The sequence below is a fragment of the Pipra filicauda genome, unplaced genomic scaffold (assembly GCF_003945595.2).
Source record: "Pipra filicauda isolate LSUMZ 115617 unplaced genomic scaffold, ASM394559v2 scaffold185_size1782982_pilon, whole genome shotgun sequence".
Taxonomy (NCBI): Eukaryota; Metazoa; Chordata; class Aves; order Passeriformes; family Pipridae; genus Pipra; species Pipra filicauda.
In genome coordinates this window covers 1,172,391-1,197,781 of record NW_024104293.1, presented here as the reverse complement: position 1 = coordinate 1,197,781, position 25,391 = coordinate 1,172,391, and the positions used below count along the sequence as shown (strand labels likewise).

Here is a 25,391-nt window from a genome sequence, read left to right as displayed (position 1 = left end):
CGATCCTATGTTGTTTTCCATGAAGGAGATGTGTTTGTTTATTCTCACATTGCTTTTGGTCTTACAGACCTTCTCCAGCTCAACAGTTACATCTGAGTACGCTCCTGATCCCAAGCTCAAGCAGAACATTTAATTGCTAAGAGACTTCCTGTACACAGAGCTCTTAATTGCAATTAGAGCATAATACATGAGGAGGCTCCATCCACTCATGTGGACTGGGGTTGTAAACTTAATTTCCCATCACATGACTTCCCTGGGTATTCCATGGTGGTCATGAAAGACACCAGTTATAATCTACAAGCCCCATTAAATTTTCATCCACGTTCAGCTTTGGTGGTGATTTCCTGATGTTCTCTTTCACCCAGGAGTACTTTCCCTTGATAAACACTGATGGAAATGCAACCAAAGTGAACTGATATCATCTCCCTTTTCCATTCTGAGGGTAGTTACTCACAGTTTTGTTCTGTTTGCAACCTGCCAAGGATCAGTTGGCTCAGAGAAGGACTCCAGCACCTCCCCACAGGCACTGCTGTGACAGTCTCCTCCGCTCACCCACAAGTCTCTTGCCAGCCATTTTCAGGCTCAAGGGTAGCATCAATCTCACGATGGGAAACCTTATGAAAATGAAAGCTCTTGTAACCATCAGCAATCCAGAAACCCTCCTTGGCTGTCACACAACCCTGTGATTTCTCACCCAAGAGAGGCTTCCCAGAAAACAGATACTTCTTTTTAACCAGAATTATTTTTAAAAGGTACCTTTTAGAGGTTTAATTTGTCTTTTAAGAGCAGTGGTATCAAGAGAACCATCACGAAGTCTGTCATTGTTCCATGCCTCCTAAACAGAGTTGATAGCACTGCTCTGTCTTTAATCAAAACCTATCCAATACTTAGTGACAAAACCAGCTTAACCTGCTTAAAAATAACAGCACCAATTCATCGAGGTTTTTACAACACCTGATATAGGAAGATAAACGGAAAATATATATTTATTTTTGTCTTGCTTAACTTTGTTTATGATGGCATTATGCAGGCATGCCTCTGGCTTACATATAATTTCCTTGCTCAAAGCCCTCCAAAGATTAGTGAGTGTGTCAAAATGGGTTTGTACAAAAGCAGCCCTGGGGGCCAAAACGTGGAAATTCTACAGTAAAAAAGCCTTAAACATATGAGTGTGTCATTTGTTCTTAGTGTAAATTTAAAAGCATTATCATTCTATTAAGGACTTCAAATGTTTTCTGTTCCCTTCTGCTTTACAGGAAAATTCTTGCTGTGCTCCTAAACATTCAGCAATTTTCAAAAGACAATTTCCCTTGTATTTTTTATTACTGGATTTGTATAGCAATTTAATCCATTCCATATTCTTCCCTGTGAGGGTGGGGAGGCCCTGGCACAGATTGCCCAGAGAAGCTGTGGCTGCCCCTGGATCCCTGGAAGTGTCCAAGGCCGGGTTGGATGGGGCTTGGAGCAACCTGGGCTGGTGGAAGGTTGGTCCCTGTCCAATGCCCCTGCCCCTGGATAAGTTTAGTATCCCTTCCAACCCAAACCATTCTGGGATTCTGTTGACTGGATTTTCAAAGCAATGCCACAATTTTAGCATCCAAAGTTGATTTCTTCACCATTAAATCCTTAGCCCCAGGTGTTTGGAAGTATTTAAGCCTCCAAGAAAAGCAAAAGGTTCAGGTGCTTTTGAAAATACAAGCAGGGCTCTGTATTTTTCCCATGTTACCCAGAAGCCTTTTTTGTTGGAAAAGGCATGAAGGTCAGTCTCTCTGCCCTAAAATCTCTAGATCAGGAGATGAAAACAGTGGGGTTGCCTGTCTTGTTCATCCTTTGGGGAGATTTTATGCTACTTTATGTGGATATTGGGCCATGATTATGTGTATTGCACTCAAAAGATACAGAGAGATGCCTGCAGAGAGATCAGTCCCCAGGGATTTCCCCTACAGCCGGGCTGGGAAGTGAGTTAGATGCCTAATGGGATTTTCAAAAGTACCTTAATAGATTAAGCATCCAGTTACCCGGAGATTTAGGAACCTCATTTTCTTTGCATTAGATTTTCCTTTGAAAATGCAGTGTCTGGGTGCCAGCTGCATCCCTAGGGATACAAAGACCTCTGGAAATTGGGCTTTTAGCAATTTTCCAGGCAGCACATGATGTCAGTGAGCAAATGCAAGAGCTCTGTAGGCTGCTGGCAGGGGCTCTCTTTTTGGAGCTCATCCTTGGGCCCTAATTCTCATTAATGCATGAGAATGTCTGGCTGACATGACCAAAAATACCTGTAAATAAAGATATCCAAAGTGACTCCTTGGCCTCTTCATTCCACATTAAGTTTTATGGAAGAAATAACACATATTTGTAATTATTACTTATGGAGGGAAAAAAGGAAAATTTTAAATCCACTTTAAATTTTACCTTCAAAAGACTGAATTAAGTTATTTTTATCTCCTCTGGAGGTCTTATTTATTTCCTACAGTGGCTGAAAACTTCCTGTGCATCATATTTATTTCTCTTTTAACCCCCTCCTTTAAAGGTCTGTGTCCTACACTCCCTCTTGTTTTTCATGGAAATTTTTATCATGAATTAAAAGGAGCAGACAGAGTTGGGGTAAAGGACATTTTATTTAACTTGGCCTCTGCCTGGACCTACATATTTGTTTATGATTGTCAAGGTTCCTGCTTTCATCCAGGCAGAAAACAGTTGCTAAGCAGCAGCTTTGCTTTATAAAAGACAGAGCCAGGGCCTGATCCTGCCCTGACTTGTGCATGTGGTTGCTTACAGGGTTATCCCAAGGAAGGTGACTTGGATATACCTCCCACCTAAGAGCTGACACGTGTCTCTGTACAACTCACAGAGCGTCTTGGTTTGGGCTGGGAGAGAATTTTGACACACACACACACATATATATATATAAATAAATTCTATTTGTGTTCTTGTATGTATTTCTGGGTGTGTCAGTACAAATTGATGTGAAATTTAGTATCTGTCCTCTTAAATGCATTCATTTACCTCAACTGTGCTGGTGGTATGAAGCCAGTCCATGGATTTTTGCCTTGGAAAAATCCATCATAAAAACCTCGCATTGGGCTTTTGAGTTTCCTGCAAAACCAGAGAGGTTCATAATGTACAAAAGAACTGTCAAGTCATGTCTCAGCCTTTCTTGCATCATCGTGCCTCTGCCATTCTTTTTACTAAAAATAACTCATTTGCTGAAATTTATGCAAGTGTGTGAGGTGAATGGAACTGTACAAACGTTGGAGATGTCACTCAACAACCCTTCCCTGAGTTTTTGACCCGGGACACAGCAGCCAGGAGGACACATGCTGTCCTCTCAGCTCACAAAGCAGATCAAAAGCCTTAGAGGTGATGAGTGCAAATATATAGATTTCACATATTTATCATACAAATATCATATGATATGTGAATATTGTATAATTAGTGGTGTAACTTCAGCAAATCCAATCTAAAGTGCTGTAAAGCCACTGCTCCCACAGTCTGGGAGCACCTGGGAGATGCTGGGAGCACAGACTGCTCCATCTTGGGACCACGGCAGGGACCCAGGCCAGGAATGACATGATGTTACTCCAGAAGAGCACAAAGAGTTCCCTTTGGAGGCACATCCCGGTCAGGTTAAATCCCTGGCACAAAAGTTGGAGCAAAACAAAACAAGGTTCAAAAACAAGTACATGAAGACCAGGTTGTTACAGCTCTGAAACACCACAGGAAGAGGCCAAGGAAAAGCTGGTCTTAATCAGCACTGGTTGTTTTGCTAATCCAGATGGGATTACACAAGATACTTCAACGAGAATTTCACTCTCACCCTGTACCTGCATTTATTATTTTTTTCAGCAGACCCACTTTCATAGGTTTTAATGTTTAATTAACTGTAAATGAACACATTCCCAAAGAAGTGCCAGTGTAGCCAGAAATTCTCAATTTTCCCCACTGCTGCTAACATTCATTTGTTTCACTATATCTTAAATAATACAATTCCAGTACCTCCAACCTGAATTTTAGATGTAATCAGATATATATCTCCCATATGCTGTAACATCATGTCAATATCTGAGTTTACCACAACTTCTCAGCACAAACTTAATGTTTGGCCCAAATCTCCAGTTCCTGGGAAAAGTTACTGCCATTTTCTTTGGTGTTGAAAAGCAGAACTGATTTAAAGTGTATTTTTAAACAGCCAGTGGGAAGTTAAAAAGAGAAGTCACATGCATGACTCATGGTCCTGGAAACAGCTGCACTGCTTTTGGTGACAAAGGGCTGGTTTAGGCCTTATGTAACTCCAGGAAAATCAATATGCAGCAAATGTACTGACCCAGAAAGGAATCTGAGCCCAAATTAAAAAAATTACACAAACTGGCTCATCTCGTGTCTTTAAATGGGGGTTCTTTGTCCCCCCACATCTCTCACTTGCTGTGATGAGTGATGTGCTGGCAGTAGATTGGGTCACTTGTAGATCAGAACAGGTTCAAAGCTAATCACTGCTGTACTGTGAGTGTTTGACAACACGAGGAGTATGTTGGGCCATTAAAAAATCCCAAAATTCAGGCTGCACCCACCCTAACTGTGGGCAGCTTCTGGAGAGATAAAAAGGACTACATTCCAGTACCATTCCCCTGGAATTCAGCCTCCAGAGACCTCTGCAAGTACAAAACTGCTTATTTCCACACCTCCTAAGGACTCAGGAAACCAGAGCAGCGATGCTGGTTGTCTCTTTTAGGCACAAGTTCTGTTTGATACCAAAAATGCTGGACCATGAAGGACTAAACTCTTCCTCAGTATGTATTCAAAGTGGTTATTTTTGTGCCTGGCTGTAGTTAGTTTCCCAATACCCCTGAATGTTTTATCTGCTGTTTATGGACACTGTATTCTGCTCACAGATTATTGGGTACTGTAGTACTCAAAACTAAAGCAAATCCAAGTATCTAAGATACATATTTAGCAACCCCAGGCCTATTTATAGGCTCTCAGGCCAATGGTCTATCTCACAGACAACTGGGAACAGAAAATGCTGTTTCAGGAGAGCCCATGAGCCAATTCCTGTGGTCCCTCCTACTGCCCTGAGTTAGGGATATTAGAGGATACATCTCTGACTATTCCCTGTAGTAGCTATTCATGTACTTGGCATCCATGAATTTGTGTAATCCCATTCCAAATCAGCCTCCATCACCTCCTCAGGATGCAAATTCCAGAAGTTCATTACGTGTCATTTAAAGAAGTACTTTCTTCAATTAAAGTTTCGAATTTACTTTTACCTCTTTCAACCTATGTCCTCTGTTACTGACGGATTTAGGGAATAACAGCTTGTCATGCACCCATCAGCCTCATCCAAGGCCAGGCTGGACAGGGCTTGGAGCACCCTGGGCTAGTGGAAGGTGTCCCTGCTCATGGCAGGGGGTGGCATTGGATGTACATATAATGTCTGTCATATTTCTGTTTTCATAGGATGTCAGCATCATCCTGAAAAAACTCCTCCTTTGTTTGTTATGAATGGAATTCCAGGTGACTGTAGAATAGTCATCCCAAGTAATCCAACAGGCTGTGCAATAAACTGTTGTAGGTCATCTCTGCTTTGCTTGTACAGCAGCAAGAAAGGGATCCCTTCTTGTGACAGCTGTTGTCATCCCTTCCCCTTCTCCTGAAGGGAATGTTAGTCCAGTTGCAGCTTGTGCCTCTTCCCCATTAGCTCATTTTCTGTATTTCAGCCATTTCAATCATGTGTCCACCACCAAACCCCATTGCCCTGAGAGCAAAGCATAACACCCAGCCAAAGGCACACTGCAGTGCCATCCTAGTCCCTGGAATCTGCTCAGCCCCTCAGCACAAAGAGGAGGCAGCAGGCGAATGATCCAAGATATTGCTTCAACCACACAGACTTAGGACATGTGTTTCCCATGTCTAGGAGTAGGTTTCCCATCTCCTGTTCCTCTGGACACAGCAGCAGCTGCACGTACAGTGCCGGTGGTCTGAGACAGGAGAGCAAGTGTTTCAGCCTGTGCCAGGGGAGGAATGACATCCAGCTCCACCAGCTGCTCCCTGACCTCAGCTGGGAGGGAGGGAGGGAGCAGCCTGGAGCAGGCAGAGAGAGTTCCCAAGGAACCAGTGTCGAGAGGTGTGGTGGGCAGAAGTGGGTTTTCAGGCAGAGGAACCAGAGGTGGGCCTGGGAATTTGAATGGAGACTGGAAAAATGGCTGTGGATAATAACGAGCTAAGTAAGCCCTAAAGTAAGGAGGAGTCAGGACTGGCAAAGCCAAGTTTGTCAAGAGAGTTAGTTTGTGGCTAAAGATGGATTGAGTGGAGAAGGGTAAGGGAGGGTTACTGCTGACAGGAATGATGTCACAGTGTCAAATGATATCTCCTTCATTCGGCCTGTGTGGTTGGGTTGGGTTTGGAGTTTTTAATTCTGAAATTGGGAAGTCCTGGAAAGCTCGAGACTGTTCCTTGTTCTATCTCCTCCACCAAACTTTTCACTATGACCATGCCATTACCCATTCTTTCCCCAAATATGCAGTTCCTAGTGCCAGGATTTAATTTTTCAGGGAGGTAGCTAGGAAGGATGGGAAGATACTACAGCAATACCTGCAGCCAGCCAGTTATTTTGGCCATCAGCCTTCACTGATGACTTAAAAAACCTCAAGTATTTTATCTTATCCAAATGATAATTCATCTTTCTGGATATTTCCTCCCCAAAATCATCCTGGGTTATTCATATTCATAAGGTGGTCCTGTTCTAAATAGTTATATAAAACAGACATGCATGTGCATGAGTCACATTGCTCTTTGCATCACACCAGAACAATGGCTTTAGGGTGAAAGTGTGTATACAGGACCTGGGTGTTCCAAATTTAACTCCCAGTTTGGCTCCATTCTTCCTTTGTGACTCAAGCCAATGACTTGGCCTTTTTGAGCCTCAGCTTCTAAAGCTGCAAAATGAGGTCTGTAAATCTCTCTGAGCTGCTGTGACACTACAGTCATTCATTTTTGTGATGGGATCAGAGATTACGGTAGGGAAAACTTCAAGTAAAGTAAGTATGGTAGAATTCCAAATAAATTCACTCATAAAAAGGGAGTGACTACAAAACCAAAAGGGACCCAGCTTTCACTTACAGATTTCAAACTGGACTTTATAAATGGTAATGCCACTTCCCCTTTCCCATCAAACACATCAGATGTGTTCATTTAGAAGTGAAAGGAAAAGATAAGGCACCCCATAAAAGTACCACAAGGTAGAGCCACTGGGGATTGTTCTCTCTAATGAAGAGTCAGTAATTTATCACCTTGGTGTTTGCCAAAAGTCATAAAAGCAGGCAACGAAAATTAGTGAAGAAAGGACATTCAGAAGACAGACCATAAATGAACAGGAGGCAAAAATTAAGAGATGAAGATAGATTATCAGTTCTGGGGGAAAGCAAGACAACATTTTAAACTTCAGGCCTCAGGATTGATATAAAAGGAACATCTGCTTTGTTTGCTCTAGTATCTCCTAGAATTCACAAAAGCTGAATACACACTCTGGTTTTTGGAGTGGCCATGAGAGTTTTTGGGTCTGAAACAGCTTGTAGAAAACCACTAGTGCCTTTTCCTCTTGTCCCTAAATACATATCATTCCCAATGCTGAAGACTTGGGTGGTAATTAAGGATGTAAAACTGTAAGTAAACCCTGCTGCAATTACCTGAGTAATCTGGTTCAAATCAACTCACAGGGCTGATGGAAATGTTACTGCAGTCAATTATTTCCCACAGTTGCACAAGGGCCGGGTTCTTGTTCCCACTGAGTTCAAAGGTAAGCAGGCTTTTAACTGACAGGAGCAGGAACTTGCTGTTGCTGGTAGGGATGGCTGCAGAGCTTTGGAGCTGGAACAAAACACACACAGCAATTATCTTGGCACCACAGACAGCATGTTCCAAACTCTCCATCTTATATATGACAATAACTGAGTCCTTAACACCAGGGTCAAAAGAGAGTGTTTCATTTTAATAAAAATTGAGTTTGTTGTTCCACTGCCTCTCCTGGCTGTGCTGGTAGGTTAATGCCCAGGCTGTAAGGATGGCACTGTGGGATACACATACCCATACATTCATTCAAAGGACTAAGCTGGGCATTCCACCCAGCACAATTAATGCTCCCGGGTAACACGAGCCTGTAGCTGCTCTCACTCTCTGTGCTAGAAGGATGGGGCCAAAGAGGGAGCATGACCTCTGGAATGTGAGCATGACCTTCCAGTGGAATGTGCAGTGCTCAGGAGGGCACAGGGACATGACACCGAGTGGATGTTACAGACTCTTGGTGCATCTAGTTTGTCCCCATGGGCAGAGTGCTGGAATTTTAAATCTCTCCAGCCTTTTTGTCCCCTCTCAAGTCCTTGGGGTAATTCAGATTCTGGAGGGGAGACACTGGTGATGCAGGAAAAGCGTCTCTTGCTCCAAATGTGCTCCTTACACTTTTCCCTGTGCTGCTCTGTCCTGTGACATGACACTGATGAAATCAAAGAGAATCCATGTCTCAGAAAGTTATTTTTCAGACACTGTCAATACAGAGTGAGGACACGATTACACTACATTTCTGTGTTCTATGGAATAAATGATGGAGTTTAAGATTAATTCATTGCTCTTCATCAAGAAACAGTGTAGCTCACCTTTGCTTGTTCCTGTGCACATGAGAAAATTGAGAAAAGCAACCCTCAAGGAGGGGTTCTCATTAACCTCCTGCCTTCCTGCCAGCAGGAATAGCAATTCTCACAGCAGCAATAGATTTCCTTTCACAGGACATAAAGGTTTTCCTATATTTTTCTTCTTTTTTTTTTCCTAATTAAGTTAGTCATAGCATTATTGTGGCTGAAACATATAAGCAGAGTTAAAGTAACTTTAGAAATCTACCCTTCTGCTTGTGCAGAGATTACAAATGCGCAGTCCAACTCCTAAATCAATTTTGTTCTCATAGCTTTATGTTAGCCTTAATTAAAAAAATAAAATTGAGGGACACTGGGCTCTTCTGTAAAAGCTGAAAAAAGAGCTTTGCTTGTGCTATCATTCTTAATATTTGAAGAAACACTCATAATTTAAAATTTTCTAACTCATTTTTCTTCACATTTTGATTTTTCATTAGTAACGATGTAGCTTCAGATGGAGAAAAATAAAAAGAAGGAGGAGCAAATAGGGAGCTCCCAGGCTGCAGTACAGGCAGCAAACATATTTAGTAAGTGCAACCTCAAGGACAAATAGTACAAAGCTCTTACTTGCAGGCACAGTCAGAAGCTGGCAGAAAGCTGAGGGGTCAGGAAGGCAAACAATTCAAGTGCAAAGTGTTTTATTGTAACCCTCTGGACAGGATGTTTCAGCCAAAGAAACTATTGTCCTTATGGAAGCACGAAAGACCTACAGGTGTATGGAAAGAATCAGCATTTTTATAATGTACAAGTAGAACATATTTGCAAATACCACTGCCCAGCAACCACAACTTAATACAGCTGGAAAGCATTTCATTTTAACTAGGCTCCTGGTCCTAAATAAACAATAACCACATTTCAAGTTCTACAGGAAAGCCATAAACTAGAGATTTTTTAACAGCTCGTGCCTGACCAGAAACTCTTGAACATGTGAACTCCAAAGGATCAGACTTTAGTCCAGTCTCCTTAAAACCAAAGAATCCCAGACTGGTTTGGGTTGGAAGGGACTTTAAAGCTCATCTCGTTCCACCCCCTGCCACCCCCCTGGCCAGGGACACCTTCCATTGGACCAGGTTGCTCCAACCTGGCCTTGGACACTTCCAGGGATGGGGCAGCCACAAATGTGCCACTCCATTTGCTGGGGATCAGATCTGAACATCAGCTTTTGATTTGTCTGCTCCAAGAATGGTGACAGGACAGGTACTGCTTTGAACACATCCACACTTGTGATCTGATGGTACATCTGGGTTAAATACTGTCCCAGGCCAAGGGAAAATAACTTGTAACATAAAGAAAGTAGGCTCTCCATGCCCAGGATGGATCTGCTGACAGTTGCCTGGGGAGAATTGTCTTGAAAGAGTTATAAAAGTTGTAATTTTTCAAAAATTGTCACAATCTTCTCTGTGCAAGATATATCTGCAGCTGGGAGCTCACACGAGGCTTCATCCCAAAAGCTGTTGTCTTTGAGATGGCAGGACTGATCCTTCAAGGACAGGTATTCAGAAGAAGGGGTTTTTTTAAGACATTAACTAGCAGCTCTCTCGGAATCCTCTGTACATTTTCTGTGGACTTAATCCAATGGAATTAATTAGAGAGACTTCTATTTGCTTAATGGAAATGAGACAAGGCATAATTTATAGCCCTGTTGTGGCAGACAGGCTCTGGCTTTCTGTCCAGCACAAATCAAGGGAGGTGACTCTGGTGGAAGAATGGGAAGGAAGAAGGGAAAGATGTTTACATTGTTCAAGAAAGATGAACAGAGACTTGATAGAGAACCTGCCTTCAAAATGTAAGGCCATGGCTATTAAACCTGGGTCTTTTAATACTCCTCCATAGTGCTTATAAATTTCCTACAATCTTTGCTCCTAAGTAAAGGATTTATCCAAGATCATCATTGCTTTGCCACAGGGAAAGGAAAGGAGATGAAGTGCCCTGCTCAGAGTAGCTCTTATCAGCCAGATGGCAAATGAGGTGCCAGAGTTTACAGGAAAGAGTCCAGTGTGGACCATCAATCCCAACACAGCCCAAACAACATTAAAATGTCATTGCTAAGGACTCTGAGAGCCAAGGCACAGACAAAATGTGTTCTACACAAAGACTTCTGCAACCAGAATAAATTATGGAAAACCTCTCCAAAATGCAGCAAGGAAAAGCTACGGATGAGTAGACCGGTGTGAGAATTACAGAGAACAAAAGGAACCTTCAGTTGCAATACATATCTATATATAATTTAAATATATACACAATAAATGACAATTCACTAAATTGTATTGGGTTTCACAAAGCGTTTTGTTCACTCATAGAAAGAATTTTTCTCTTTAAAACCAAAGCAGGGCCCAGATCCTTGGCCGGTGGTGTCCCTGGCTCAGGTGCTGCACTGCACTGAGCTGTGCTAGTCTGGTCACACTCTGTGATGCTGCATTTAAAGACATATTGTAGAATGATTTGTCTTTATGTGAAGAGAAAAAGGTCTTGTTCTTACTTCTAGGACTAGCTTATTTTTTCTGCATTTTCTCCATTTTCAGTGCAGCAATCCAAGCCCCGTATTTTGTTCTCACCAAATCTAATATTTTCCCCTCTCACGTGGTTTTCACAACACAGCTTTGTCAGAAGCAGAGTTTGATGTGATGACATCAAGGCTTTGCAATATCCAGAATTAACAAATGCAGCCTTTCCTTTAGCCATTATATCTTTAGATGAGACATGTGGGGACAGGGACCAGCAGAAGAGCCACATCAGAGTCAGGGACACCTACAAACCACCTGGCTTAGGAGGAACACACCACTGGCATGAAAAGCAAGAAAGCTTTCCAACTCAGTCCCACTAGTCCCTTCCAATAATGTGTTCTTCTTCAGAAATCAATTAAGATTTAGCATGAGTTTCATTGGGACGGATTGCAAAGTTTCTAGCAATTTGAAATTAAAGTATTTGCATGTCATAGAAGTCTTTTCCATCATCACAGGAAATACAGTTGTCCAGAACAATGGTGTTTTAATGATGTAAAATAATTTCATGTTGATTACTAAGCAAGGAGCACAGGAAAAAAACCCTTTTTTTTCCAGGAGTGAGTTTGGGTCATCAGAATGCAACCGGCCCAAAGGAGATGCTGCCTGAGGTCCTGGCTTAGACATGCTTCCCAAAATCCCAAACGTGTTCCCCTGTCTACGTGAAGAGAACTGGGAACACTGACCTGCTAACTGTGCTGTGGGGAAGATGCTACTCTTGCTCTCTGACGTCTCAGTCGGTGGCTGATAATGAAAACTGACGGTGATTCATAAAGACATCTCCTTTCCTGAGAAAACTGGAACAGCAGCTTGCGTAATCCCGAGATTTACTTAATTAAGGAACATCCCAGCTATTTGATCATGGTTCCTGTCTCTTGTCTGCACCTCCTGCTCCCTCCCAGCTTTGCCTCTGATTACAATGGCCCTGATAAGAAACTTCATTCACAAAGCAAGCAGAGAGTGGGAAGGCAGGACTGAGGTGTGGCTGGTGATTTAAAAACTGAAAGGAGGCAGTGAGAATGTCTCAGGGAAATCGGGATTGTCCTGTTTGCTGCAGGCAAAGTGAGAAGCTGGGGAGGGCTCAGCTGCAGTGTGGGCACTGTGTATCTCAGAGAGGTGTGTGGGTGAGGAATATACCTACAGCTTTAATGCCTGCTTCCGAGGAGACAAGACCATTATTTGCAGTATTTTGAAGCACTTTCTGCTTGAAATCTCAGAAACACACAACTTCAGTGTTTTGAAACACACTTCTGCACCGAGATTCTTGAAAAATTATAGAGAAATGGGTAAATATTATAATATATGACAATACATCATGCACATTTGACCGGCAAGACACTGAAGCTGTATCTAACATAATCTACAGGTTTCCTATTTCCTGACCAAGGCGGCCTCCGAATCCGGAGGAAGTACACAAGGAAATTGCACAGGGAAGTGTATCGCTGCCTTCCAGGTGACCTTGGCACTTTAAATCAGGAAGCAAACATGGAGCCTCAGCCTTCACCCGGTCCGTGGATTATTTATGATGATCTTGCAGCAGCTCTCAGGCCCAGCCATGAATCAGGAACCCGCTGCACTATCTCACATACAAACACATAACAAACAGACAGGGCTTCAAATACCCCTCATTTATCAGCAGGGATGTTTTCAAATTACTTTCCCTGGCAAGATAGGATTTATCGTGAAGAGAGTGTGTGGATATTTCTCATCCAGCTGGGAAAATGCCGTTCCCAGGGGGTTCCAAGGTGCTGGAAGAGGCGAGATGGAGCTGGCGTTGCCTCACACACAGGGCAGGCTGCCAGGGAGAGTTCCCAGCATTAAGCATGGCATTTTTTGGTCAACTAGATATGACCCCTTGAACTACAGCCCGGAGCAACGAGGGGGAGTCATGGCTGAGGGGCGGCCATGGCTGAGGGGATGACATGGCTGAGGAGGTCACATGGTGGAGGGGATCATGGCTGAGGGGGTGACATGGCTGAGGGAGTGTCATGGCTAAGGGGGAGTCATGGCTGAGGGGGTGACATGGCTAAGAGGGAGTCACGGCTGAGGGGGGCCCATGGCTGAGGGGATGACATGGCTAAGGAGGTCAAGGCTCAGGGGGTGTCACAGCTGAGGGGATGACATTGATGAGGGGATCATTGCTGAGGGGGTGACATGGCTGAGGAGGTGACATGGCTGAGGGGATGACATGGCTAAGGAGGTCATGGCTGAGGGAGTGTCGCAGCTGAGGGGATGACATTGATGAGGGGATCATTGCTGAGGGGGTGACATGGCTGAGGAGGTGACATGGCTGAGGGGATGACATGGCTAAGGAGGTCATGGTTGAGGGGGTGTCGCAGCTGAGGGGGTGCCATGGCTGAGGGGATCATTGCTGAGGGGATCATTGCTGAGGGGGTGCCATGGCTGACGGGGTGTCACAGCTGAGGGGGTGCCATGGCTGAAGAACACAGGCCGCACCAGGTTTGAAAAACAAGGGTCACCGAGCCAGTTGTGCTCGCGGCTCAGTGCTAAGAGCAACCCCGCGGCGGCGCCGGGTACCGGCAGAAACGGGCACGGTGGGTCCGCCCCTACCTCCTCCTCCTCCTCCTCAGCCCTCACGGGCCCGGCCGTTCTCCCGCCGCCCCTGAGGCGGACGCGCCTTGGCCGCAGCGCCCCGGCCGCGGAGGGCGGAGCGGCCGGACTCGATTCCCGTCCGAGCGGGGCCGATCACCGCCCCAGCACCGCCTCCTTCCCTCCTTCCCTCCCTGCCTGGCTTCCTCCCGCCCCGCGCAGGCGAACGGTCCGAGGCGCAGCCCCTGCGTGTTCCCGCAGCTCCGTGGCCGCGCTTCCCGCTCCGCTCCCGCCGCCCTCCTCCTCCTTCTCCCCCGGCAGCGCCGCGCCCTCCGCTCCCTGTTCCCGGCGGGCCGGGGCTGCCCCTGCAACCGGCTTCCCCCGCACTCCGGAGGCTCCCAATATGTTCAGCGCCGTCTGCGCTCAGAGGCACCAGGTAGGGCGGGCGGGGGGCGGCAGGGCCGTGCGGCCGGTCTTTGTTCGGCGCCGGGGAGCGGGCGGGGCGGCGGCCCCGGGCGGGCGCCCCGCGCTGAGGGAGCCGGAGGCGCTGCGGCCCCGCCGCTCTTTGTTGGTGCTCGGGGCCCGTCTCCTCGGGCCGCGGAGTTGCCGTGTGGGCACGGCCTGGAGGGCGGGAGGCCGCTCGGTGCCTGCGGGGGCAGCGGGGCTGTGGTGTGACCCCGGCCGGGGCTCCCCGCGCTCTCCGGGGCTGCGGGGCCAAGGGCGGCGTTGCCTCCCCCAGCGCCACCTCCCTGGACCCTCGGGAGTAACTGGGGGGAAAGGATCGCGGAAGTCCCGGGCTTTGCAGGAAATAGGGGTGAACAACGTGTGCTGACAGCTGCTTGCCAATGTCACGACCCTTTCTGTCATCCGTACCCGCTCTAGGAACTGGGGGATAATACAGCCAAATGTGGGCTGTCAGCCCACGTTAGTGCTTCTGGGGAAAGCTGGGGAGGATGAATGACCACGGGGTTTGTTGGGTTTTTGTTTGTTTCGGGGGGGTGGGTGGGCAGAAGTACGGTATTTTCTGCCGGTGTGCACCAATTTCCAGCAGCTTTGTGGAATTTTTCAGAGGCGTTTCAAGGTAGGAAAATACCTTCGCATTAGAAAATACCTTCGCGTTGGCACCCTCACTTTTCCCTCACCCGGAATTCCCACGGACAGTAAAACCTGGATGGATTGGTTATGATTTTTATGGAGGATAGAGGAATGTTGACAAAGTGAGAGGCAGAGTTACTCCTGAGGAGATGAGTGGTGGTGGAGTAATGGAAACACAGCCTCATGTCACTCTTTATTTGTGTGGTTTGTGAAGGGAGGATTTTTTTTTTGTTGTTTCCAGTGATGGGTGTGTAGACACCACATTTATTCTCTTCTGTCAGGGAGCTGCAAAATAAGAAGCCAAGCAGGATGTGGTGCTTCGATGGTGAGATTGGTTTAATTTTAGAAAGCGGATTTTTTAGCCACAGGCCTGACTCCTGAGCACAGGGTGCAACAGCGAGGGAATACTTTCCAGTTAGGAAGCTGCTGTAAATAGGTCTGATTTTGTTTTCCTCAGCTTGAGTTCATAAGGAGCAGGAGATGGTAAGAAAGGCAAAAACTACCCAGAATGGGGGGGTGGGAGACCAGGAGGACACACAAACAAACCCCACTAATTTGGTTGTGTGACAGATGTTTAGAGAACTGTGGGAAGTGTCTATTAGTGGAAAAAAGAAACCCATGAGGAGGGAGGGAGGGGGGAGGAAAGAGCTCAGATTTTAGTAGAGTGGATGTGAGGCAGAAGCTGAAAAAAGAGATGTAGATAAAGACTACGTGGGAAAGGGGAGGAAAGGCAGGAGCAGTGTGGAAAGGGGACTAATGAACAGTGCTGGGACTCGGAGGTGTGGGAGGCCAGTCCTGGAAGCGAGTGCTTAAATGGGCAGCTGAGGTGTCAGAGCTGAGGGTTGTCGCTGGAACAGCAGTAACAGTCAAGCAGAAAGCCTGCTGCTTATAAATTTTTAAAGTGTGCATGCATAATGTGTGTTTGGAAGAGCTCTCTAGGCTTGCTCTCTGTAGAGGACAGCCCAAGTATTGCGTCTCTGGGGCCGCATGTCAGAGATTTTGGAAAACGTCCACAGTACTCCATCCTTCCCGTTCAGTTCTTACCCAGGGATAGCAAATATTCCCTCCCTCTCTCCTCATTGCTGGGGTGGGAGCACAACTGAGGTTGATTTGCAGCGAAATAGAGCAATTTTGTCTACAAGTCATAGTTATCAGTGAGACTAAATCTTCAGGGGAAATCAACTGAGAAGTGAATAAGCAAAACAAATTGTTGTAAATCTTGAGTCTTACTTTAAATCCCTGGTGTAAAGAAGTCGAGCCTGTTCAGTGGTGTAAAGTATGTTGATACGTGTCTTGGTCTGTGATGTGGACCAGTGCAAACTCAAACATGAAAAGATAGTGTGTTTTTATCATAAATAAGTGCTAATCTCTGAAAGAAATGTTTTGAGGACGTCTGGTTTTATCTTCTGATACAGGTAATGGACTGTGAACGGTTGTAGGTGTGACCTGCATTTCTTCTGAGCTGGGCTGTGACAAGCCAGAAAGCACCTACAGAGGTGTTACATTCCATTTTTGTTTCATTGTCCCAACAAGTGTCAATCGAGTGTCCATCATTATTTCAACAAGTATTGACTTTTAATCGACAGATGAACAAGTATCTCTCCCAAGGTAGTGCTTCACTTGTGAGTTGAAGAGGTAATACCTTAATGTGACAAAAAAGTTTGTGCAAACTTGGCACAGAGCAAGGGCTTTGTCTGCCTTTCCAGTGAAATACAGCACGTGGAAAGTGGACTGTATTAAAGGTGAGAGGTGAGAGAGATATTCCCTGTGTTGTTGGGTCATGGGCAAGGTGACTTTTGCCTCTGGGGCTTGTCTTGGTGCCTCACCAGAGATCACAGGTCCTACAGGTGGCTCTGCAGGGGAGTCCCAGGGCACAGTAAAGGGTTTGAGATGCCCCAGTAATAATCTTGGGGAAGGTTTTTTAAATGCTGGAATATTTTCTGCAGTGAACAACTGTTTTAATAAAACATTGGGTTGTGCAGATTCAAAATGCTGAATGCAATTAAGAATTTAAAGTGTATTAATTATTACATTTATTTGCTCTTGTAACTGAGCTAATCATATTCCAGCAGCATTTACAAGATATATAAGAGGATAGTGTAGTGAAGGATGAGAAGACTTAGTATCATGGTTATTTAGGTGAGTCTTCTTAAATGCACCTTTAAATGTACATACAGTGAAATGGAAAGATGAATTTAAGAGGAGGAAGTTTCCCTTCTGGAAGCCAGTAGTGTGTGCAGCCAGTTTATCTCCGAGTGTGTTACGAGCCGTGACTCTTTCATGGCCCAGTGGTACACACAGGCAGCAGTGGAGAACCTCAGTCTGTGCCCCACCTGAAGTGCTCAGGAACCACAGTTATTACAGCACAGTTGTGTTTGAGTGGAGCAGCTGGGCAGACATTTGAGTCCTGGCATTCCTGTGCTTGGGAACAGCGTGACGTGGGAACACACCACGTGAGCGTTGGGCAGCACAGCGTGATCGGCTCTCGATCGAAGGGCTGTCACCACTGTCCAACCTCAGGATTAACTAGAACAGAAATCCAGAGCTCACGCATCACTCTGATTTCTTTTCTTTGCTTCATTTAAAAAGTAAGTGCAGGGAGCTCTCAAGTAAGAGTTTTCCCAAGTGGAATGTGTTGTTCCCATTCCGGGGTGCCAATTTTGTAGCTTTAAAGTGTTTAAAGAAGTGCATTTGGGTGGAGCTTGAAAAGTCTTCAGAGGCACCAGGATTTTCCTGGGTGGCAACGATCTGGGAACATCACACTTGGCTTCAAACAAATTCAAAATCCTGGAAAACTGTGGAAAAAAGCCACACATGGTTCTTGCTGTGGTGAGCTAGAAGGGAGTATAAGCAAGGGGGGGAAAGGTAATGACAAAGTGATTTAGATTTTTAAAATAATTTTTAGGAAGAGGTTGTTTGCAGTACCTGTTTATAACCTTTAATGCAGAAAATGCAGCATTCTTGGCTTTTCAGTGAATTTTGGCTGATAGTTTGGCTTTTTTTTTTTAGCAGTAGTACACCAAACCAAAAAGAATGTGGAAAGTAATGAATCTGCTCATGCTATTTAATGCTATTTTGAGTAATAATATTAGCCATGACACACAAAACAGCACTGAAACTCTGTGGCAATAATTAAGACGTTCTCAGACATTCAAATTGGACAATACTTTGAGGTGCATCAATGTGTATGTGTGGGTTTGATGTCACACACAGAGAGACAAATCTTCCATTGCAATCCAGAATTATTTGGGATGGCCTTTTTAGGTCTCCAAGGTCACAAGAACAGTGGTATAACACTTGTAAAAAAGTTGATATGCTACAGCAGAATGTGACAAAACGTGCCCAGAGATGTAAACTGAGCGAGGCCGGTGCTGAGGTTGGTTTGGAATTGTTTGACTGGCTGTCCTGTACCTGGAAGTGTTTTGGTTGAGGTGAATCTTTGGGGAGTCAGGCTCTGCTCTGAGAAGTTTGGATCACTTTGAAACCTGCAGTGATTATGGCAGTTGTACCCACATGAGAAGTGTTGACTGCCAAATGCTTAATTAAATAATATTTGGTAAATAGAGCTTGGTTTCAATTTCAGAACTTGCCTGTAGGATTATAAAAAGACTACACCTTTAATCTTTGAGATTTCTTTTCCTAGAAAAGCAGGCTGACCTTAAAGTAGAAGGTTGCAGTCCCAGGGTCCTCCCAGCGTTCCAGGGTTCTCCATTCCAGCTGGATGGAGCTCTGGAGCAGGTGTTCCTCCCTTGGAGGAGGGGGTGTGCCCGTTCCAGTAGCCAAACTTAACGACTGTTAATTCTTCCTGCCCGAAGTGCTGTCTGCAGGGCTGCGGGGCTGGGAGCCGGGATATGGCGGGATAATGCCCCCTGCCGCTGCCGGGAATCAGCCTCCCGCTGGAGCTGCTGCTCTGCCGAGGGACCAGGGACACAGCTCCTGCCCGGGGACACCCGTGTGGCAGCGCCAGGGGCACGGGGGCTCTTCCCTGCAACGGGGGCAACTTTGTTTAGGAAACCCGATTCCCGATGTGGCATTTATTGCGTAGATGTGAGGAGAGTTTTGGAGCTGGAGTGCTCGAGGTTTTCCTGAGGTGGCATCAGGGTCATGGAAAGTTCCAGAGTGGGTGTTTGGTGCCTGTTCCCTCCCTGCTGCTGCTCCTCCTCCTCGTGTGCCCTCCCCGAAAATCCCGGCATAAAGAGCCCACAGAAGGTGGAATCCCAGCGCAGAGCTCGACCAGAACCCTGCTGATTCTGTTCAGAGACTTTTCACCAGGGAAAGCTGTCGTCCAGATAGTGGTCTCTGACTTCATAAATCCTTTTGGAAGTACCAGAGACTGGAGACATGCCCAGTCATTTCAGACATGTCCTTAATCCATCGTCAGACAATTTTAGGCATTCGGTAGAAGAAGGCTATAAGTAGATGAGCACAGAAAAAGCCAAAGGTAGGAGGCTTGTGGATCGGGGTCTTCTTTAAAATTATATTTTGCAATAGTATTTTCGTTGTGTTACTTGCAAGTTATTTACAAGCGGTAATGGTCTGGGATAGGATGTGCTGAAGGGCAGAGCTGGTAAGGAATTGTTTGAAAATGGGTTTCAGATCTTCTCACTTTTTCTCTAAGCACTAATTTAGCCCTTTGCTTGTCTTTGGGGGTTTAACAAGTGGTGTGGTTGATCTCTCATTAGGCATGAGAATGTGTTGGTGTCAGTGTGGAATTTTTCAGGCTGTTTGCTTTTTGTGAAGAACACCTTGTTTGTGAGCTTGTTTGTTTGGGTCAGGAACTTGTACTTTGACACAGCATGGAAGTTTTATCTGAAATACAGGCTAGCACTATCTGTTGTCCTTACTTGATAACTTCTCCTTTGTTGCAGGTTATGATGAATGATTATCACAGAAGAAATTCATGTCTATAGCTCATAAGGACTTTATTACATCATCTTCAAGCCTGATAGTTTTGGAATCCATATTGCAGCTGCTTCTGCTTTTCAACAAACTTCTCCCCAGAGCACGGAAACTCAAGTGCTCTGTTCTAACACAGTGATACCATTGGACTATTTTAAATTTACAGTCATATATTTGTTAGGTGAGTTGATACCACTAAGTATGTGTACAGTAGTTAATACTTTAGATGAAATGCTGCAAATTTTAACCCTTGCTGTCCTTTTTTTAATTAAACACAATAAATGGATAATGATCTTTGTAATTAAGAGTATTGTTGCCAGTTTAGGGTCAAATATTTGCAGTGGTAAGTGAAAATAAATGGATTAATACCAGAATTATTTGGGGGGGGCTTTGCTATTTCTGCTACTGATTTTTGCTCTCTGCTTTTTCTGTTTTGGGTTTTTGTCATTTACTCTGATCTTCAGAATTTTCTTACACCTTAGATGGAAATACAAATTGTTGCTGGTAACATCAGTAGTATCCCACATACACTTTCCTCTGCAGTTTTTGAGAAACTGTACTTTTGTGTGTGTTAGTAGCTCAAAGTTACAAATTTGATTTTTTTTTTTTAATTACTATTTTTAATTCATTAGGTGACATCAGGGTAATATTTTAGTATTCTTAATTAGCTTCCTGTTTGGAAAGTGGACTTTTCCTGTAAGTGCATAACTAAAAGCGAATCAATTGAAAGAGCTACAAAATAGCTTCCAGATCAAAAAGTTAGTTTCCTGAAGTTATTTTTCCTGCCTTGGACCAGTTCCCCCGAGGTGATGTGTTTATATATGGGTAAGATCTTCAGGGGAGGTTGTTTTAGCTTCAAGATGACTTAAAATCCATGGTCGTTTTGTTGGTCATAATGTTGTTTCATGAGTTCCAGCTGCTCTAAAATACTGAGTCATTACTCATAAAATTAAACAAAAAATATTTCTATTTCTATTCTACTTCACCAGTTACTTTAAATTCTTATTTTTCAATGTAGCTGTGCAAAAAATGCAGCTGACCAGTGTGATAGTGAGCGGAAAATGGTGATGAATAATGAGAGCTGGTGATAAATGTCCCAAATAAGATCTTTATAGAGGGGAGTGAAGCTTCTTGTGTAATCCAGGGACTTCCAGCTTGCTCCCATGGAGCTGGCACAGGTTCAGGGTGTAGTTCTGAACCTGGTACCTCCTGTGATGTGAATTAAGAGCTGTGGCCTTGGTCTGTGAAAATCATGAACCCCTTTATCCTCCCTGAATGTCTGGTTGCAAACAGGGTGTTAATAGTCCTCCTGCACCGAAGCGTGACATTGTGTCCATAACCTGTATGCCTTTTCCTTGCAGCCAAACCATCACCAAAATGATTCCCAATGGATATTTGATGTTTGAAGATGAGAACTTCATCGAGTCCTCCGTTGCCAAACTCAATGCCTTACGGAAGAGCGGCCAGTTCTGCGACGTCCGCCTCCAGGTACCCGTGTCCTGTCCCCTGAGGGCTCTGTGTGCCTCACTGCTCGGGAGAGGGGGCATTTCAGGGTCCAGTTTTCCTGAAAAATGTACACTGAAAAAAAATAAATCAGATGTGCTTTGAGAGGAGTGATGCTGACATTGTTTTCCAGCCAGAGACTATTGATTGGAAAAACCGATTTGATCTGTGGCATCCACTTGACCTGTGGCTTTCCCTTTATACTATCAAAATACAGATGTCATTCCAAAAATTCCTTACCAGCATGTGAGCTTTCTGTTTGTGTTCTGACTGCAGGTGTGTGGCCACGAGATGCTGGCACACCGAGCTGTGCTGGCCTGCTGCAGCCCCTACCTGTTTGAAATCTTCAACACTGACAGTGACTGCCACGGAGTGTCCCACGTGAAGTTTGATGATCTCAATCCAGAGGCTGTGGAAGTTCTGTTGAATTATGCCTATACTGCTCAGTAAGTGGTTTTCACAGAAAGCAGAGAGAGTAAGCTTTGGTTTGGAAGATCAGAATGATAACAAAGATAAATTTCTGTCTTTAATAGGTTGAAAGCTGACAAAGAGCTGGTTAAAGATGTATACTCTGCAGCAAAGAGGTTGAAGATGGAGAGGGTTAAGCAGGTACAGTTCTCAGCTCCTCTGGAAGTCCTTTCTGCCTTCCCAAGCTGACAGCATTGTGCTTTTTGGTGCTAGTGAGGCAGAAAGTGATGCCTGTGTGTCAGTGTGAAGCTTCTGCAGGTGTCCCTTGGCGCTGCAGTGACCAGGTGCCAGCAGTGCGCGCTGCTCCCACATGAGTCGTGTTTGTGCTGAGGGGGTCTCTGAACTCACGTTTGGGGTTTGTGCACCTGCGTGAGGAACACAGCTTGGAATCCTGGCTGGTTGCTCACCTTGGGGTCTGTGGGAGCAGTGCTGTGCTTGCTTGTGTTGGGGACATAATTGAACCTGGAAAAAAGAATAATCCACACCCTCCTGAATATAAAGTAGGTAGTGCTTGATGCCACGGAGGGGGATACCTTTTCCAAGGGATAGGGATTCACCTCACCTGACTAAGGAGGATGTAATAGGTGTTCTGTAGAAAAGCAGGGGGCCAGTGTCATGTCAGCAACTTCCAAATGTATCTGACTTTTTCATTTAAATTTGCATATTCCTGTGGGAGGCAACGTGTCCTTTCCAGCTCTGGCATGGGGACGACGGCAGACAGTCACTGTCCTGCAGGCACAAACAGCTGTTGCTGTATGTTGGGGTGGATCATTTAAATGCATAAAAACCTTGTCTCCTTGTGAACTAAGATGCAGCTTTTCCCTTCCCAGGTCTGTGGTGACTATTTGCTGTCCAAGATGGATGTGCAGAGCTGCATCTCCTACCGGAACTTTGCCAGTTCCATGGGAGACTCCCGTTTGTTGAACAAGATCGACGGCTACATACAGGAACACCTTGTACAGATTTCAGAACAGGAGGAATTTCTCAAACTCCCACGGCTAAAGGTTAGTTTGGCTTTGTAGAATTCCTTCTGGGACGGGATTTCTGAAGAGCAACCAGCAAGGATGGCTTCCTTTTTGGGGGAAGGAAAACTTGGTGTATTGACTTCTGCCAACAGAGCGACAGTTATGGATCTGTGTAATATTCATACGCTCTGAACCTTAACTGTGGAGAGGACACCCTGTCGTCCTTTCCAAGTGCAGAAGGTAGCTGTGGTTGTGCTTAAACACTCTGCTTAGTTCCAGAGCCTGGGCAGCTCCTCCGAGGTAAAGTGAGAGTAATGCTGACTGTGTAAAGCACAGCACGCTGCACGTACCAGGGTGATTCCTAGGGAGTAATCGTGCTTTTCTCTTCTCCTTCAAGCTTGAAATAATGCTGGAAGACAATGTTGGCCTACCCAGCAATGGCAAATTGTACACAAAGGTAATCAACTGGGTACAGCGCAGCATCTGGGAGAACGGAGACAGCCTGGAAGATCTCATGGAAGAGGTTAGTCTTCAAGAAAATGGGATTCAACATTTATTTTTTTTAAACGAAAAAGCCATTATGAAGGATGATCCCTTTTTACTTTTTGATTTTTTTAAATTTTTTTCACTTTTTGAACTATGACCCTAAAGAATTTAAATTTTACTGTAGGTACCCCTAAGCTGAGAAACTGGGGGGGTGTTCAGGTGAGCTGAATGAACTGTTCAGTCTGGTCTTCTGCTTTCCCTTTTTGCTCCCTGTTGCTGTATAGTGCCCTCAGAGTGGCGTGTATCTCGCTGTAGGTTTGGGGAGGTGGTAACTGAGGACTTGCCGTAGATTCTTGATGTTTTCCTCTTGCAGGTTTTGCTTGTAAATGCACAGTAAGTAAAAGCTTCTAATGGTTGTTCCTCCCCGTTGGTTTATCTCCCCATAGGTTTATTAACAAAACTAGGATACCAAGGCTGAAGAACCAAGAAGAACCCTCAAGTGTATTGACACGTACAGAAGCAGCAGTCCTGCCCCAGTTCTCCTAAGAAAATCCGCTGTGGGCAGAGAACGATGATGATGATTTAATGGTGTTTATTACTCCTTTTACAGGATACATTCTTTTGAAAGTTGTGTGTTGTTAAATGGCTTTACTCATGAATACTGATAGTAGATGTAGCCTGGGCAGTGGTTAATGGAAAAATTAGCGGGGAGGCAAAATTTTTAATTGGCTACAGGCTTTGCCAAATCTCGTGGAACGTCGGAATTTTCCGAGTTTGTTATTTACAAGCATGAAAGATCTTCAGAAACACTTGTATAGGCAAAGGTACATGTTGATACTGTCGTATATTCTCAAGTGTGTATTTCCTCTTGGAACAAGCTTTGGTCATGTTGAAACTCAGATGCATTTCATTGAAACAGCTGCATCTGATGTTCAGTGGTGGACAACAGTTCCCTCCAGAGCTTAAATTCGTATTGTCTTCCCTCGTTCCCGTACCTTTCTTTTAGAGTCCACTGTTGGCTTCTCTTGACGTTTTTTGATGGAGTATTTTTCATATGTGTATTTTTCAAGCAAGAAAACTTGTGTGCAGGGATAAGGAAAAATGCTTTGCATGAGACTGTGAATTTGTGTAACTCTGCAAATTAATGTGCCTTTTGCTTGTCTAATGTTTCTGTGCTGGAAAAACAAGCAGCGGAAGCCTGTGGAAAAGGAAGATGTCTCTCTCAAGCTGAGAAGGTGTGGACCCTCCACCCCTGTCTGAAGATTGCCACCATGACATCTGCTTCCTTTTAGTGGTGCCCCTGGGCGAGCTCGGGCGGAGCGAGGAGCAGGGTGTGCCGGGGGGATGTGCTGTAGCTGAGGAGCGCCGGGGCAGCAGCCACATGGGTGTTCTGTTGTTGTCTTTGCAGGTGCAAACGCTGTACTACTCAGCTGATCACAAGCTGCTTGATGGAAATCTGCTAGATGGACAGGCTGAGGTGTATGGCAGTGAGGATGACCACATTCAGTTTGTGCAGGTACAAATTGCAGCCAGCCTCAGGTAACCCCAGCTAGACTGGAGCAGGTTGCAGCACACCTGAAGTCTTGTGTTGTGCCAGCAGAGAAAGCAGCAGTAGCTGTCATGGAGAAATACGCCACGAGAAAGTCTCTCTTTCAGAGCTGCTGCAGGCAGGGGTACAGTCTCAGCCTCTGGTTTTTTGGCAGACTGAGCCTTTGCAAAACCCAGCGCTCTGGGTTTGACTTCAAAATCAATCTTGGCTGTTAGAAGAAAGAAGAGGCAGACAAGCACTCAGCTGTAGGAAGTCAACTGAGGCTTTGTAGAGTTATGCAGAGACTGTAAAGAATCTCGGGCCGCTTGGCTTGCAGTGGGGAATGCTGCTGGGAAATTCTGGCCCAGGGAGAGATTCCACATCCAAGTTCTAATCCTTCAGCTGCCAGCGTCTGTTCCCTTTGTTCAGCTGCACTGGTAGTGTAGCTGCCAGATCTCTCTGATCTAGAGGTGTTTTGACTGAGTGCAAGTCAGTCCTGTGCTTTTGGAAAGGGTGTTTTTAATTATTTTCATTTTTTTCATTTCTAACCAGGTATAATCCTTCTCAACTCCTGAAAACCACACAGCTTAGCAAAACAGAGGCTAAGCACAAAGAATAAAGAGGGACTAACAGATGTAAATTATCAGTTGTTTTATACACCTGAAGTTTGTTTAAATTCACTGAATTTGAAGCAGATGTCTTGTAATATTTTATAACA

General features: G+C 45.0%; 1 protein-coding gene and 1 long non-coding RNA gene across 7 annotated transcripts in view; one reads left to right on the top strand and one right to left on the bottom strand.

Moving 5' to 3' along the window:
• The window catches only part of LOC113989144, a 20,558-nt gene extending 6,376 nt beyond the window's left edge, over positions 1–14,182 (bottom strand). The window contains exons 1-6 of one of the 5 annotated variants that reach the window (XR_005563067.1): positions 11,866–13,724; positions 9,246–9,384; positions 8,646–8,844; positions 7,683–7,863; positions 3,007–3,096; positions 455–614 (exon numbers count right to left, since the gene is read on the bottom strand). This is a non-coding gene — a long non-coding RNA (uncharacterized LOC113989144). Of the gene's footprint in view, positions 1–454; positions 615–3,006; positions 3,097–7,682; positions 7,864–8,645; positions 8,845–9,245; positions 9,385–11,865; positions 13,725–13,750 lie in introns of those variants that run through there. The other 4 variants (XR_003541142.2, XR_003541141.2, XR_003541143.2 and 1 more) reach the window with 4 other exon arrangements.
• LOC113989141 (influenza virus NS1A binding protein) overlaps positions 13,782–25,391 on the top strand; it is a 16,654-nt gene continuing 5,044 nt past the window's right edge. Inside the window, exons 1-8 of one of the 2 annotated variants that reach the window (XM_027723440.2) lie at positions 13,782–14,165; positions 19,693–19,904; positions 21,085–21,211; positions 21,503–21,672; positions 21,760–21,835; positions 22,525–22,698; positions 23,057–23,182; positions 24,554–24,661. In XM_027723440.2, the coding sequence (XP_027579241.1) occupies positions 21,101–21,211; positions 21,503–21,672; positions 21,760–21,835; positions 22,525–22,698; positions 23,057–23,182; positions 24,554–24,661 (765 nt within the window). In that variant the 5' untranslated portion in view covers positions 13,782–14,165; positions 19,693–19,904; positions 21,085–21,100. Of the gene's footprint in view, positions 14,166–19,079; positions 19,266–19,692; positions 19,905–21,084; positions 21,212–21,502; positions 21,673–21,759; positions 21,836–22,524; positions 22,699–23,056; positions 23,183–24,553; positions 24,662–25,391 lie in introns of those variants that run through there. The other variant, XM_027723439.2, reaches the window with a different exon arrangement.